General features: G+C 35.8%; 1 protein-coding gene across 1 annotated transcript in view; it reads right to left on the bottom strand.

Annotated features, from left to right (window-relative positions):
• Positions 1 to 17,846, bottom strand: part of LOC117399671 (thrombospondin type-1 domain-containing protein 7A-like) — a 181,069-nt gene that overhangs the window by 62,119 nt on the left and 101,104 nt on the right. The window contains exons 5-8 of the mRNA XM_033998988.3: positions 17,347 to 17,528; positions 14,183 to 14,251; positions 11,199 to 11,354; positions 10,290 to 10,493 (exon numbers count right to left, since the gene is read on the bottom strand). Of these exons, the coding sequence (XP_033854879.3) occupies positions 10,290 to 10,493; positions 11,199 to 11,354; positions 14,183 to 14,251; positions 17,347 to 17,528 (611 nt within the window). The remainder of the gene's footprint in view (positions 1 to 10,289; positions 10,494 to 11,198; positions 11,355 to 14,182; positions 14,252 to 17,346; positions 17,529 to 17,846) is intronic.

Genomic DNA, 17,846 nt, shown 5'->3' with positions numbered 1-17,846 from the left:
GCATTAATTATGCTTACAATATCTAGGCTAAAATATCCAACCTAAAATGTCATTCTTCAGATACAAAAGTCATTTTGAATTTCTGTATTACTGGTATATTTAAATGACCGAAATTCAACTATAATGCATTCAGCTGAATCAAAATTAAATGAACTGTACAATACAGAACAGAATATCATCAACGTAGCTGTTAGTATGCAATGACAAGGCATGTAAGGACACTGAGTCAGATAGCTCAAGGTTTCTATTGAAATGTAGCTATCTTACACAGAATCTCATCGATCCCTAGCCCAAGCATCAGCGCTTGCTTTTGTTAAGCAGTTTAATCAAATGTCATAGTGGTGAACAAAAGTAAGTTTGATGACAAGCTGAAATTCTCAGGGGGGAAAACAAATCAATTTCCATCACGAGACTACATTGCATCAATCAACTCAAGTCTAAACAGGCAGCAGTGAGACAATGCTGTGGAAGTGTTTGGTTAAGAGGCAGAGCTGTACAAAACCCCATCTTAGAATCATAAGTCACATTTCCATCATTCAGTAACGGTATTCCAAAAGTATTCCAAATTCTCTGTTTATATGTAGGTAGATTCTATAGTATTTGAGCATTCTCAATTCTCTGTTTATGATGTACTGTAAGTGGAATATTTTACAGTATGTATATATATATAAAGGAAAACAGAAAATATATATAAAGGAAAATCAGATAAATCTGAATAAAAGGCAATTGAACTAAAATACATTTGCTCAGTTTTAAAGCAAGAATTTGGATTAGCACATTGCACAGTATTCATAAGAACTTGTCTTCCACTCCTACTGGGACACACTATAGGAAGACTCCAAATACCTAGCTAGTAGATCTCTTTCTGAATATTGAGTACTGAATCTGTAATATACTTTTTAAAATGATTATATTTAAACTGTGGGTACTGGCTGACCAATACCCAGATAAACCTAGAATATGGTAAGTGGAGGCAAGAGGCTTGCATCCAATATCTTCATGTTTCATAGGATTCAACCACTGTGAAGATTTGATAACATTATTGTAATGATCTACACTGTAATTTAGTAAAGAAAAATATAAAATAAATCTAAAAAAGTTAATCACTCCAATATTTTGATGGCAAAGCACGTTATTCAGCTGAATGTGTATTTTGGACATTAACAAAAACAAACAAACAAAAAAACAACACTTCCCTAAAGGCACTGACAAAGCATCACTAAATGACTACTCTCATAAATGTACAAACATCCCCAGAAATGTACACCCATGCCAATTCTCACGGCAGCAATTTCATTCTGAATAAAAAATAAATAAAGGAAAGCTATCCATCCTCATGTAAATGTATTTTCAATGAACTCTGGGTTCTCCATCTTTTTTTTGTTGAAAATCGAAGGCGAAAGATATATATGTTTGAACCCCTGACTATGTAATTTTTTATCTGCTTAATGGTGTATGTCTACATAGATTTGAAGGTTCACTTTTTAATATAAGAATAGATGTGTTCTTAAGCAACCTATACCATAGTATTCATAAACAGCCTTATGCAAGTTCTCAGGTATGTCATTTTGTGTGGCACTTATCTGTAAAAGTCAGGCAGTAACAGGGATGGGCAAGTAGTGTCTCGTAACAAATCGTTTACAGATAGAATTAGTATGCAATTGGTTTTGTTGAAATTATTATGTTTTTTTTTTCCTAAACATGTGACTAGTGTGTAAGGACTTGTTAATGTGGATAAGAGTTACATTTGCACTTTATAATGCTTTACCATACTGTGTAGTCATTGGTACTTAACAACCATACTTCAAACTACAACACTGAAGAAAAATACATGATCCTACAATTGGGTTACAATACTTTACACTTAAGGTGTTACATTTCAGAATGTGGACATCCATTACAAGCAATTTATTGATTGATTGATTGGTTTATTTATTTATGTATAAATACATTACGAGGCAAGCATTTTGGTTGCTGTTAGGGTTGGGTTGTACCGATAACATTCTACTGAATAGGTAATGATACTGTCATAGCTGGGTATCAGGTAGCAATCTTAAATACATGCTTCTAATTTTACATTTAATACAAGTTGTTATACAAGTTCTGCCATATGGTGCCTCAAGCATACACTAGAGTATATGTAACCAAATAATTGTCTTAATCCCCTAGTTGATTCGCAGGTATAATTAGTTTTATCTCCAAGTACTTTATTGCTTTAAACAGAAAGCATGTGGCTCGGCTGATTTAACTGCAATACACACTTCTCATATGAGCCAAGCAACAAAAAAGAAATGTATTTACTTTAGAGTAAAGAAATGTATTTACTTTAGAGTAAAGAAATGCATTTAATTTAGAGTAAAGAAATGTATTTACTTTAGAGTAAAGAAATGTGTTTACTTTAGAGTAAAGAAATGCATTTACTTTAGAGTAAAGAAATGCATTTACTTTAGAGTAAAGAAATGCATTTACTTTAGAGTAAAGAAATGCATTTACTTTAGAGTAAAGAAATGCATTTACTTTAGAGTAAAGAAATGTATTTACTTTAGAGTAAAGAAATGCATTTACTTTAGAGTAAAGAAATGCATTTACTTTAGAGTAAAGAAATGCATTTACTTTAGAGTAAAGAAATGCATTTACTTTAGAGTAAAGAAATGCATTTACTTTAGAGTAAAGAAATGCATTTACTTTAGAGTAAAGAAATGTATTTACTTTAGAGTAAAGAAATGTATTTACTTTAGAGTAAAGAAATGCATTTACTTTAGAGTAAAGAAATGCATTTACTTTAGAGTAAAGAAATGCATTTACTTTAGAGTAAAGAAATGCATTTACTTTAGAGTAAAGAAATGCATTTACTTTAGAGTAAAGAAATGCATTTACTTTAGTAAAGAAATGCATTTACTTTAGAGTAAAGAAATGCATTTACTTTAGTAAAGAAATGCATTTACTTTAGAGTAAAGAAATGCATTTACTTTAGAGTAAAGAAATGCATTTACTTATTGTTACATTCTTCATTTAGCCTGTGTTATCTACAAACCCATCTTAACAAAATTACAAGAAGCAGACTTTGGGTTCTGATCAATGTTAATTGCTTACTTATCATAATGGGGATTTCTGATTCTCTAATATAAATCAATGTGACCTGATTTCATGGTGACCCTGGGGACATTTAGAAGCACCATTATTGTTTTCAAAGACGCATACCTAATGATGGTAGAGTAAAGTTACAATTACATCATGGTAAAAAAAAAAAAAAATCAAGATCTATAGCCACATTTCCACAAGTTGAAAACATGATGAGGAATCTATGGTGACTCTTTTCAGACATTGGAAAAAAAAAACAAAAAAACATTCTGTTATCTCGTGATGACAAGATAATTTATCTTCCGTTTTCCTGACATAATTTATCTGTTCTTGAGATAAATTTATCTTGTGATCATGAGATAATGGAATGGTAATATCGAGATCCTGAGATAATTTCTCTCGTGATCATGAGATAATGGAATGGTAATATCGAGATCCTGAGATAATTTCTCTCGTGATCATGAGATAATGAAATGGTAATATCGAGATCCTGAGATAATTTCTCTCGTGATCATGAGATAATGAAATGGTAATATCGAGATCTTGAGATAATTTCTCTTGTGTAATTTGTATAATTTGAAACATTGACTCTTTGAAAACTTCTAAATAGGGAAACTTCTAAGGCTTGAGAGATCATTTGAAATGGTTTCCATATAAGACAGTATAAGTCTAACAAATAGTTTTCTTGTATTTAGTATCGTAGAGCACGGGTATCGAAAAACATTTCCAAAGTTTTGTATCATGCACCAGATATAAGAAACAAAAACACAGTTAAGTCTTATTTTTAATTGGACTATATGTCTAATTTTAAATAATAATAATAATAAAAATAAAAACAGCACATTCATTGACAAGTGCGTAGCTCTCTGGGGATCCCGCTTCATTTTTACAACCTCCAAAATCATCGCTGAAATCCTACTTTGGTGATACAAGTCTCCACAATGAAGTGATGTGGATGGTATTTAAGTATATGAACAATGTATATAATTGATCTTGTTAGATGTACAGACTTGGAAACCTTTATTGTTTCTTGCTAGAGAATTATCACCCATACATGCACACATAATACAAGCACCTTTTAAAGCTAGCTTGACAAGCATCAGACACAGTAAAAGTTCCAGCAAATAAGTCACATGCAAACATCAAAAAATTGACCATTGATTTCCAATTTCTTTCCTGCATCTGTATACTACTAAGGGGTCAATATGTGTAGTTGTCTATTGGGATGAAATTCAGTAAATGCATGCATTCCTTGCAAGCCTTTTATTATGTGTTTCTCGCATATGAAAAACAAAAATCATGAAATAAAATTCCACTAACAATAGGCCCCTATATTCTTTGTATATTGCAACAGGTGGCCAACATTCCTGGAGCAAAATACATTTTCTGGGTGTGATTCTGCAAATATTTTGGTCGCAAATATTTATTGCTTTACAGTAACCCACAGTACACTGGAACAAGCCAATGGTATAAAATGTTAGTGCAACGGGTACCCTTAGTGCTACAAGCAAACAGTGTGCTCTCCGCATGTCTCCTTCCAGGTCAGCCTGAAGCAGTTGGCAGATGTCAGTGATTGTTTGTCTGTTGAGGCAAAATTGCTGCATACATTGTGTGTCAGACAGGCTCAGAAAAGACAGATGACTTCTAAATATTTGGGGATGTCTCCTCCTCCTCATCTCTCTGTTTGGCCATGTAGAAATCCAGTTTAGACCTGGTTTTCACATGTCAATTGAAACGCAAACGCTAACACTGTTGATGGTTTGCTAAATCACTACATTTGGATGTAAATGAGGACACCCCTAAAGTTCAGCCCATGTCCAGCACTAACACTGACTTGCTGGATTAAAACTAAAACACGGTTGCTAAATCACATAGGTGGTAAAAGTCTGTTTGCCCACACGTGCGCCTGATTTTGGTGCGCTAACTGTCCACAAAAGTGTTTCGCGATTGCCTTAGGAGTTTGCGAACGTTGGGGTCTTTCTTTGTCACACATAGTGAATACTATAACTTCCTTGATTTTTCAGCAATCTTTTATAAAACACTCTGTGCTAAACTAGATTTTATACACATATTTGTAATCTTTCAGAGACTGTGTTATTAGAACGCGATTATGAAGACCCTATTTGCATGCACTAGTAAACCTTGTTCAAGTGACTGTACAGTGACAATTGAGGTTTAAATGTGTCTCATCTTATCAGTGTGAGCAGAAACCATGACTATTACAATCCAGTACAGAAGCCAATTGGGAGCCAGTGACAATCATATCCTACCTGAAACCTAATACGATGCCAATATGCTGTCTACTATAGCTTAAAATGTTCCTGTGGTTTCTATTTTTAACACTAAATGTAATAATGGCAAATAACTTAATTAAAGGCAACACAATCCAAAACCCATAACTCAATCTTCAATGTAAATGAAGATTACATTTAAACTTGATAAATACCAATACCAAACTCGAACAATGACAGTTAAACTTTTATTAGGAGTACAACATTGCAAAGATAAAAAGACGTGTGTATAGAAATTAGACTTTACTTTAGTTTTGTTTCATATAACTGAACTGCATCACACTTTTCACATAACTTAGTTATGAAGACAAAAAAAAAAAAAACTTTTTGCTAAACTCTTTAAATTGGCATTCTGGCTCAGTGACAAATCACACATTGGGATCATCACATTAGAAGATGATATTTCTAAGAATAACCCAGAAAGAGCAGGTTTTATTTCATACTGTATTTGTTATTGTATGTCAATGAAAGGCTGAACATTCTTTGAATGTCCTCAAAAAGTGATAAGATTGTCTAATGGCTCATTTAATACACCTGAACTGTGATGAACTGTCAGGGAAAACATCAGCAAGGCCAATTATTTGGCAAGTGGCTCATCCAGGTAGTAGTTTACTTACTATTTTTTTTATCAGTGCATTTAGTGTTTACTTGATGATTAACTTGCGCACAGCATGTATAAAGACGGGTGATAAATGACAGAATGGACTTTGACAGTTCAGATGGCACAAATGCTGCAGAATAAAAACAATAGTGCAGTCAGTATCTGCTATATTTCAGATGTATTGAGCAATTGAATAGCAGTAAAAATGTAGGATAGATGTGAAAAGTCTGTAAGAGAGTGACTACTGTACAGCTGTAAAGGCTACACCAATTGTTGCACTGATAAAAATGATCTTAGAACCATATGCTAAAATTGCACATATAGTATATCGTCTTTCAGCTCAAGTAATTCAAGTATTAACATACAGGATCAGCCTTTGCCTTACAGACTCTAGTAATGCATCTTATTGTGGAGCGTTCCCCTTGGCCACCTTTCACAGGAGTGACAAAAAGTATGGATAACAAGGCCAATCCTTTGGTCCCTGCATGAGTGCAAGCAAAAACTCAAGATGAAACTCAAACATATTTCTGTAAACTTGTCACACATTTGCATTTACATGACCCAGTTGGGTAATTATGAAAAGCCTGTGGCTGCCACTTTATCAAAATTGTATGCTTTGGGTTTCTTTTGGGTGTAATATGATACTATTACAAATTATAATTTACATTTTTAGAAAAATAAATTGCAATCAGAAGTAATCAATTTGCCTCTGAGTTTCTAGAATTAACTTAATGAAGCATATGCCATATTTGCACATTCCGTAGGTTTCACTTATACATAATTATACCCTCTGCATTTGAATAAGAAATCAAGTGGGAAAATGCTTGCAAGAAAAGTGTTAAAGTGTAAGCCTCAAGATGTACCTGCCTTACTGAGCTCCTGCTCAATTCTAAACGAACACTAAAGCTGTTGCCCTTGCCTGCATGTGCGCAAGTAATCAAAACACATTTCCACTGCCCAATTTAATTTCAGAATAACAGTTGGTACTACTCCAAAACCATCTCCAGGTGACCCTCTGGTTAATCCTGCATACAGCAGATACATGTCCCCAGCTGACACACTGCACAGCAGGCACAATTATTTCAAAATTTCAGTAAATACAAAAAGGGCCATTGGGTTGCGTCTGGCATAAAACATGGCAGCCTGCTTTACACTAAACATAGGCACAGATGACCATATCCTAAACAAACATTGCCTGCAGAGAAATCGAATTATAACATGATGACACCGATGAGTTAATGTCACTAAAATAACACTGGAAATATAACAACAATGCGTTTTTGAGCCATGTTTCACCATGGCACATTAAACTTGTTTGGATCTTAGCCCTGTGTGACATAAAAGCTGTCCCTGTTTATTTGTTGTACATTATCATGCTCAATTTAAGTAAAGCTGTATCTTGTGTATCAGATGGCAGTGGAGGGTAGCAGAGAGCTTGTAATTTAATCATATAGAGGTCCCAAAAGGTTGACTGATGAAGCTTAGAAAAATATGTAGCGTAGCTCTCATTACACCGCGCAGGGGCTTTTCCCTATCTCTCATGCAATTCCCATTTCATAAACATAAAAAACGTAAGCTTGGGTGAGCCAGATATCACTTTATTCTTGCCAATCCAAAGATTATTATACATGCCAGTAACACTAAGAAGAATTAGATATAGTTGAATAAACCACAATAAGACACTGACCAAGCTGCCTTTTCATGATTGAGTGTTTAAAGTTAGATTAACTTTCTACCCCTTTGAAAGTTGTGTTATAGGTCAGAAACTTTAACAGATTTTTTTTTCGGCAAATTGTGTTTTTATACTGTAAACTGTTTACATGAAACATCTATGGAGCTGTTTTTGCTTATACAGTTACAACATTCTTATATTGTATATGTAAAAAAAAAAAGTTAAACCATACAGGGTACGACCCTTTAAAACCACAAAAGAAATAGTAACTACTGTATACGTGTTACTGTAAAAAACTTTGTATAAGTGGATTTTCTAGGCATTTTTGCAGGGCCCTTAAAAGGGGGGAGCGACTAATACACTGGTGCGACGTATGCGCCGGTGTGTCTAATATTAAACTACTGTACCAGGGCCTACAATGGGATTACTACAGACACGGTTATCATGGTTCACACACACTTAACTGTCAACAACCCTTATTCCCACCATCCCGAGCCATTGATTTGTCAACATTCAGACTGAACCCGCCCCTAGGATCCGTAGCAAACAGCTATTGGTTAGAAAGCCAAGTAAACTTATCAAGTCTTCCATTCGTTGTAATAATGCAGGTGACTGTCTGAGACTGGATAAAGTAGGACTGTCAGACAATAAACGAAAATGCTACACAACAGGTTTGAAATTGCGCATTGTTGAATTTGCTGAAATGCATGGCAATCTCAATGCTGAAAAAAACAGTACGTGACTGGAGACGAAATAAAGACAAACTTAAAATGGCAAAAGAAAAACAAACTGATAAAGGAGGAAAGCGTTTATGGACTGATGCAGAAAACATTTTGTTTGAATGGAGTACTTTGAATGACTTTAATACATACTGTAACTTGTTCTACATGTCAGTGCAACACAGTGGTACACTTGTAAAAGTATGTGTATGGTTATTGATTAACAAAACAAAATGAATGTATTTGTACAGCTGGAAATGTAATGCAATTGTACTGTACTGTATGCATCACTAAGATGTTTTGTTTACTTGTTATTAGATTGTGCACTGTTTAGTTTATTTTTGCTTTTTTAATTGTTGAAGCAGCACTGTTTAATACTATAACATTTGAATTAATACAATGGCTTTGTAAAAGCCAATGCAGCTGGAACTATTGTCTAAGTATGGTTTTGGAAAGAAATGTTCAGTAAAGCAAAGAAGATATGTTCTTGAACTTGTTTGGGTACTTGATAAGCTAAAATAAAATAAGTTGATACAGATGTGATATAGGATGTATAACTTGATTTTACACTCTGTTAATTATTACTTTTTTAAATGCATTCAAGTACCATTTGTCAGTGGTTTACACTGTTACTACTGAAATTTACAGTACTGTAGTAGTAATATATATATATTTTGATGTATTTTGACATTGCATTTAAATTTACTTTGGTTATCGTTTCTTAGGTGCCGTTTCGTAGTGGCTTATTAAAAATGAAGCATTAAAGCCAAGTCTAGGAAATTTAGTCTGGAAGAAAGAGCACATAACTGATGGCAATACCTGCCTTTGTTCTTTCCAGTTGCAGGCAGTGTTATATTGATTTAGGCAGTAAATGCCCTTTTTTTGCCAATCAATGTGTAAAATATTACACAGGCTTCTGCTGTGACTTGTCAGTAGCAATCTTCTCACAGATACCAGGAGAATTTTTGCAAAGTGAATCTTGCGTTTCTATTTCAGTGATCCATTTATACTATAACTAAGGCTTTTTATAAACGAAACTAAAGTTGGCTTATTCAATTTCAATTTGTATTACTTGAGTAACCAAATCTGTGAAGTTAAATACAAAAGAAGAAAAAACAAAAAGTTATAATATATTTACTGCCACAGTTTTATTTATTATTGTATTTAGAGCTTAATTTTAATGCAAAAATGTTGCATGTGTATGGAAGACATTGCAATTCAGCCCCCACACAAAGACGTAAAGTCCATAAAATTACCAGTCGCTAGTCAGAATCCCCACTGAGTGTTTACGTTATAGAGAATTCTGCTAGATGTGACAAAAATATAACCACTAGCATTATTGAACCCCCCCCACCCCCCCGAGGTGTGCTGACTAGTGGATACGATTGTTAAAAACATTTCAATGTATTGATTAATGCTAAACATGAAACATAAAGAGCTCTAGGTTTAGCCCTTAAGGTTCACTGACAGTTGCCTGAATCTAGATGTGAGGTTTACTGTGATCTGCAATTCTTGGCAATTTAAATAATTTTATCATCTCAAGGAAGCTTTTTCATTCCAGCATACAGTATTATCATTTATGTATGAACCCATGAAAATGTTATTGCAGGTATAAACAACATGAACATACTTTAAAGGAAACTACCGCCAATTACATGGCAATTCGAAAGGCAACAGCAGAAGCAGCCAATCTCTTTAATTGAAAACAGCAAAATAACTGCCAAAGGATAAATATTATAATAATTTAATAACCATACAATTCTAAAGACAATTATGGTCTCATGGGATATTTATTATCAACCTAAAACAAAACACTGTAACACATTAGATCACTGGCAGCACCACTGCCTTTATAATAATACACAGTAAATATAAATAACACATGCATGTCATATCTTCATGAATTTCTGCCTCCAGCTCCTTACCGTCACTGTTGACACATTCCACTTGTGGAGTCTGTGTGCCAGGACCACACTTCTTCTCATTGTCAGGTAAGCACTCTCCGAGTTTAACCAGCTGCCAATCGTAGCACGTCGGCTCGTCACACGGTATTGCTTCAGTGAGATGGGGACAGTTTCCAGTTCCTCCTCTAGGCTCGTTTACGATCCACCTTTTCCTCAATTTAAAACCTAACAAAATGTAAGATAAACAAGTACTACTTGAGTTCTATGGAGCTTGTTACAGATTGCATGTGCATATGTTGAGTAAGGTGATAGTGTTAACTTTGTTTTTCTCAAATAGGACAACTTTGGTCACTATAAGTATTACTATAAGTTAATACGCTGTGTGTAGGGTGTCTCATTCATTTGTGCAGTTTGGTTCTGGATGCTCAAACTATGAAAACATATTTCTAGTATAATAAGAGACATCCTAACACACTATATTAACTTATTATAAATAGCAAATACAGACTGTACTCATTAACTATTTTAGAACTATACCCACAGTATGTTCCATGCATGGGGAGGACATCTATACAAAGGATAAGATGTACTTGAATGTTGACAAACCCTGAATGGTGATTGGTTGATTACTCATATGGGGTGTATTATAAAATGACCACTACAGTAATTAATGTGTCATGACATTGACCTATTTAAAACATAGGTCAATTAATAAGAACAATTGTGGTTTTAGAGAGATTCAGCAATATACACTACAGTATATAATACCAAACTGAACTCGTATTGAGTGGTCCACTATGAAAGGCGCTATATAAAATAAAGCTTGCTTGATATTGACCTTGAATAAACGTGTACTTTAAGGTAAAGATGCCAGGTACAAATTATTCCTCATGGCACTTCACAGTGCCTGCAATTAAACTATAATTTTACCTTTTTTCCCCACTTGGTCTTCACAGTTTTCATAAGTGCAGGGCCCCCAAGCTGTCCACGATGATACTTCACATTCTATGGGGCAGACAATGTGGCACAGCTTGGTGGTATTTTGTACAGGGCCTGTACACAGCTCAGTGTCCACAGGTCTGGATGCTGGAAGACAAGGAATGTAAATTTACCATCCAGCAATAAAACAAAAAGAAAGTTTCTTTCTCAAAGACAATTTAGTATTTTTTAAGTGTTTTTTTATTGATTAGGTAAAATAATAGAATTAAAAATAACCAGATTGTCACGACAATTTCCTTATAGTCCTCTATACATGATAACATGAACGTTTCTGGGGTTTATACCACTGAGGACTATTACACAGTATAAAAGCAAAACATGTTATTTAAACATCTGAAGTTCTACGTTAAGAGAACAGCAACTAGTTATTTTTGAGGCATGAAGTGGCCTTCCAACAGTTCTTTTAAATTATTTTCTTCCTGATATAGAACTGATGCCTTAATATGAACTATTGGCTTGCAGCAGTGTGGAAATCTCTGTTTGAGTTGGATAAGATACAGTACGGTATCTTATCCAGTATGTTTTTGATTGTAAAAAATCTACATCACATGTAAAACTTCCTGCAGTTTAATGGAATTAAGCCACATATGCCAAACAGGCTCCAAGATATTACTGGACCCAATGTTCATAAAATGACAAATCTGTACGACATTTTAAAAGGTACAGGGTAATAATATTAAGGTATGTAATACATATCCTCCACCATATTATTATTATTATTTATTTCTTAGCAGACACCCTTATCCAGGGCGACTTACAATTGTTACAAGATATCACATTATACATTATTTCACATTATACAGATATCACATTATTTTACATACAATTACCCATTTATACAGTTGGGTTTTTACTGGAGCAATCTAGGTAAAGTACCTTACTCAAGGGTACAACAGCAGTGTCCCCCACTGGGGATTGAACCCACAACCCTCCGGTCCAGAGTCCAGAGCCCTAACCACTACTCCACACTGCTGCCCACCACAGATTCAAATAAATGACAAGGGGGTAACCAACGAGTCTCACCAATGCAACAACTAAAACCATGCTTTTTATTTACTCTATTAATGAGTTTAATATCTGAAAGAAAGCACCTGGTATCCCAAGGTTGAATTCAAATAACAATAAGTGGTAATGCGACGCTTATATGGCAAGTGAGGGAGAGGACATTATAACAGAGGCATTCTCAAGTATAAACCTTAAATACTATGAACAGAAGAGGAAATAGTTGTAATTTTTCTGTATAAGTCACAACAGGGCTAAACTCTAGCTGAAAATGCTCTGTTTATCATGACAGCGACTATTTCTCCTTGTGGCAGCAACACTAGAGCAGCAGCTAACTTGTCCCACTTAGGCTAATGCATGCTGTTCAGCCAGGGGCAAACGCAAAGATAGATATGCAAACAATATACCTTAAAGGAAATATCTAGATCAAACAAATGCTTCTGTTTCAAAAAGGTCTTAAGTTAGTGGCCCTAAAGTGCAAAGCACAAATGCAAATTAAAAAACGCAAATACAAACAAAATAACACAACACATCGAAAAACACAACTGCAAATCAAAAAACACAAATACAGATCCAAAAAAAAGGGGGGCCAGCGTACTTTGGTGAAATATAACACAAACTTCAACTTGGTTGTAAATTCAAATTAGAATCAGTGTGGTGTATATATACAGTATGTATTAGATGTTTTTTTTTTTTTTTTTAATTCTTAAAAAAATATCGAGTTGAATTACTGATCTTATTACCATAGCAGATCAAATCAATGAAGACAGATTCCTGGAAAGAAAATAAGCTCTCCTTGAATTAGGCAATCTAAGAGGCTAAATGAAGGATTCTATTTCATGTGCCAGTGAATAGTACTTTAAAAAAAGTATGCTTCATATTTCTTGCTGTTGCAGACAGCTGGGTGTGTTTACTTGCATATAGCTATACTGTATGTGTATTTAATGTATACAGATTATATATGAATAATGAATTTTGCATCAGCTCAGCTTTAAGTGGTTTAGCGCTACACTGAATTTGAGGTTATCTGAAAGATGCTTTTTAGAATGTTCCAGAATCCCTGTTGATTGAAGACTGCTGCTCCAGTTGTCAAATCAATCACTTGATTTCATCCACTGAACCTAAGCAACGGATGTTACTAACTTACTGAACCCCAGAGGCGAATCCCAGGCTGCCTTTTCTCCGTCTGGCGTTATGGGTCACCTGGCTAGTAGGACTCACTGAAGTGTGAAGTAAACTATCCCCAGCCTAATTTCCATCTAACCTACGAAAGTACAAAAGTAAATGCAGTGCTCTCTTAGGGACACCAACCCACGCAGCAGTGCTTTATTAGGTGAGCCACTGAGAACCCCACTCAGCTTATTAATCATCCCAGGGATTTAACTAAGTCACTCCATTGCCGATCTCTAGTATTGTTCCCAAGGGTCAACATTTTGCCATCTAAACGTTATATTGTATAGGTGCAAATAATGGTGAACATGAAGCTATCTAAATATATTGTGAATGTAGTCTTTAATCACATTTAATATGTGATTTTAGTAGCTGTAAAAAGCAGGTTAAATTGTCTTGGTATATTCAATGTGTTTTTTCTAGTTAACAAAATCTGATAGCTTTAGTGGGATATTGCATTCAAATCAATGTAACACTGTCATAAACTAGCCTAATATTGGGTAAGGAGAAGTTAAGTATTGTAGCTCCTATAATTCATTTAACAATAAATACTATGCATATGTATATCTATTTACTTGTCACAGTGGCTTCATGTCAGATAATCTAAATCTTGTTGTTGATTTTACAAGTTAATTTTTATGCAACTGTAGGACTAACATAGCTGTTTACAGCCTGCATAGCCTTCATGCCAGGATATATTGTCTGGATAAAAAGTAGACAGGTAGAATAACTTAATTACCTACCTGTTATTTCAAAAGTGATTGACAGAAGTGGTGCAACACTAGGTTTCTGCTTGCTTTCAGACTGACTTTCTGAAATAACAGGCAAACACCACGATTAGAATGTAAGAAATTACATTTTAATAATAATAATAATAATAATAATAATACAATAAAAAAGCAGTATTCTTATTGGTTCCTGGCTGATGTCATGAATGTGTTATACAGTGTTGAAGCCAGGGGAATATATCGCACATATTGCAACTGTGCAAGTTAAGACAAAGCATGCTTCCGTTAGCAGCTGGCTGTGCCTCAGCGACAAAAAACAAAACAAATTATATCAACCACTGCGACATGGACATTTCCCCCTAAGCAACTTCAGCTAAAATGCACTCTTCCTTTGGTTTGTGCCTTCAAAAACTCTCATGTTTATGCGCTGGATTGCAAGTTACAGCCTATTTAAAACTCTCTCAGGCCTTATGAGATTACCTCCTAGTGGATTCTGAATATTCCTGTCACACACCGATAAGGATGGATTTCTAAACAGCACACATCATTTATGCAATTGTTGGCTTCCAGAACAGCTGGAATTCAGATATCTGTATTTCTGAACACAATTGCATTTTAATATCTGAATTTTCTGGAGTCCCCCAAGGGTCAGTCTTGGGTCCTCTCCTGTTCTCTCTCTACACCCGCTCCCTGGGCCCCCTCATCGCATCCTATGGTTTCTCATACCATTTCTATGCTGATGATGCTCAGATTTTCCTCTCCTTCCCCACCTCTGACTCCACCATCTCCTCCCGTATCTCTACCTGTCTGTCTGCTATTTCCTCCTGGATGCACTCGCATCACCTCAAACTCAACCTCTCTAGATCTGACCTCCTTTTCTTTCCCTCCTCCTCCCCCTCCTCTGATCTCTCTATCTCTGTTCCTCTGGAATCTACCACACTCTCTCCCTCTTCCTCCGCTAAGAACCTCGGAGTCACCCTGGACCCCTGCCTCTCTTATTCCCAGCACATCTCCACTCTGGCACGCACTTGCCGATTCTTCCTGAGCAACATCTGAAGAACCCGACCCTTCCTCACCAACTTTGCTACCCAGCTCCTGGTCCAGGCCCTGGTACTCTCCCGCCTAGACTACTGCAACTCCCTCCTGGCTGGCCTCCCTGCGTCCGCCACCCGTCCGCTCCAGCTCATCCAGAACTCTGCTGCCCGCCTGGTGTTCTCTCTGCCTCGCTTCGCCCACGCTACTCCACTACTCCGCTCGCTCCACTGGCTCCCGATCACCACTCGCATCCAGTTCAAGACTCTTGTACTAGCCTACAGATGCCTTGACCAGACTGCACCCAGCTACCTCCAGACCCTCATCTCTCCCTACACCCCCACTCGACCTCTCCGCTCCGCCTGCACTAGAAGACTAGCTCTACCTCCGCTACGCTCCCCTGCTTCCAGAGCCCGCTCCTTCTCCACCCTTGCTCCGCAGTGGTGGAATGACCTTCCTACAGATGTCAGGACTGCCCAGTCCCTGACCACATTCCGGCGCCTCCTTAAGACTCACCTCTTCAAAGAGCACCTGTAGAACTCCTCTGTTTGTATCCTGGGACACTATCACCCTTCATGTAAATGTGCTTTATTTTGCTCTTATCTGCCCCTATTTTACTGTACTTCAGAATACTGTAATCTGTCAAGTGTTTAACCTGTAGTACTTTGTATTTAATCATATCCTGATGTAACTATCACTATTTAATCATACCCTGATGTAACTATCACTATTATCTGCTGTATTATTGAATTGTGGTTTGTCACACTTATACTTTGCTTGAACAAAAGTTATTGTATTTCTTGCTCTTATTGTATTACTTGTATTGTAACACTTGAAATGTTTTTGCTTACGATTGTAAGTCGCCCTGGATAAGGGCGTCTGCTAAGAAATAAATAATAATAATAATAATAATAATAATTAATCACATTTCTGAGTTTATGTTTTTCTTTTCTTTATTTGTCTTTAATTGCTGTATTAGTAATGTGTTGATGAGTTCCACTTACAATCCTAGAAATTAGTTTTGTAATCTTCAAACATTTTTTTTTTTTTTTTTTTACATTCCTGGGGTAACATGTTTAAGCAAAAAATGAATCAATTTACTGTACTGCACCTAAACGTTGATTTTCTTAAGCGGAGTAGTACTTGAGTATCATTCTCTCTGTGTTTAATACTGTATGATAATATAAATTACTGAAGCTTACATTATCAATCAAACAAACCAAAGAATACAGCTAGTACATACAGTAGTAGTTCCTGAGATTCCACCAACATAAAATAAATTCCAACCATTCACAACCTCCCACTTCAATACAACCTAATATTCTTCCATCAAATATGTCTAGTAAAAGTAATATATAAAAAATACAGGTACACACATGTTTTGTATTCATAAATCGAGTCAGTCTCAATATAATATTGATTTCTCTTCAACTTGTAAATCTTTTGTAAGTCAACATGCATATATGAAATCAATGCAGACTGTGGCAGGGACAGGGTTAATGTCTCTCCAGTTAAGTGTGAATTGGTGCTAACTGGGGAGTGGCCATCTGCATAGAACCAGCCAGATATCCTCTGTCTGGGAGTCAAGTTGTTCAGTGGTTCAGTGGTTCAGTGTTGCTAGCCTGACATCGTGTTTGTGTTTTGGTAAACCTTTATTTTGGCCCTTGTGCACTTTTGTTTGTGTTATTTTTGTTTATCAAAGTGCGCTTTAGCGCTTAAACTGCAGCTTCCTTGCCTCTGAGTCTCTTTCTTGCCATGACCCTGCTACACAGACTAATTTGGATAACTATGCTCCATAGTTGTATGTTTCTGTCTTGTTTAATTCACAGATGGTGATGCAGCAATGTTTCACCTGCCGCTACTCCAGGAAAGCTGTGGAGGCAAGCTAACATCAAGATATGTAGGATATCTCCATTAAATATCATAAATCATATATTTTTTTAAACTACCAAGATTATGTCAGCTGATCATTTTAAAAGAGGTAGTTCGCTATGATATCAACTCAAGTGTTTTTATTCCACTTCTTCCTATACATTAAAAACAGAAACCCTCTTTTAATTGAGGCAACATTTTAATTATAAATTCAAGAAAGAGCTATAGTATCTAGGAGTAAAAAGGTAAGTATACACTGAGTCAGACTCATTTACCTTCTTTTTCTTTAAGTGTGTTCAGGTAGGAGAGAAGATCTTCATTCCCTTGGACACAGTACACTTCTCTAGTTTGTACTCCTCCTCCACAAAGGCCTGTTTGATTCCCTCTTCTTCGATCCTGCTGACTGAGTAAAGTGTCCACACGGCATTCACTCCACTCTGTAGTTCTCCATGCATACCTATGTACAGTAATAAAAATGATTCATAATAAATAGTAACATTTTATATAATCCTAATGACAACATACAATTCAGAAAGGAGATATCCACCAAAGATTTGATTTGAACAATTATTTATTGCGTTTGACAGATGGCCAAGAGAAACTTAATATATTTTGGCCCATGGCTTAGTCCACTGGAGCTCTAAAGCTGCCCGAGGGCTGGCTGAACCAACAGAGAAAATCAGCATTTATGATGCAAAAGAACAACCGTGGACACAACCTCAGTGTCCTCATAGCTATTTACGTCCATGTCCGTGATGTTATTGTCTGATTTGAT

The sequence above is a fragment of the Acipenser ruthenus genome, chromosome 4, assembly GCF_902713425.1.
Source record: "Acipenser ruthenus chromosome 4, fAciRut3.2 maternal haplotype, whole genome shotgun sequence".
Classification (NCBI taxonomy): Eukaryota; Metazoa; Chordata; class Actinopteri; order Acipenseriformes; family Acipenseridae; genus Acipenser; species Acipenser ruthenus.
Note: the sequence above shows the minus strand (reverse complement) of the source record. Positions and strands in the feature narration are given on the sequence as shown.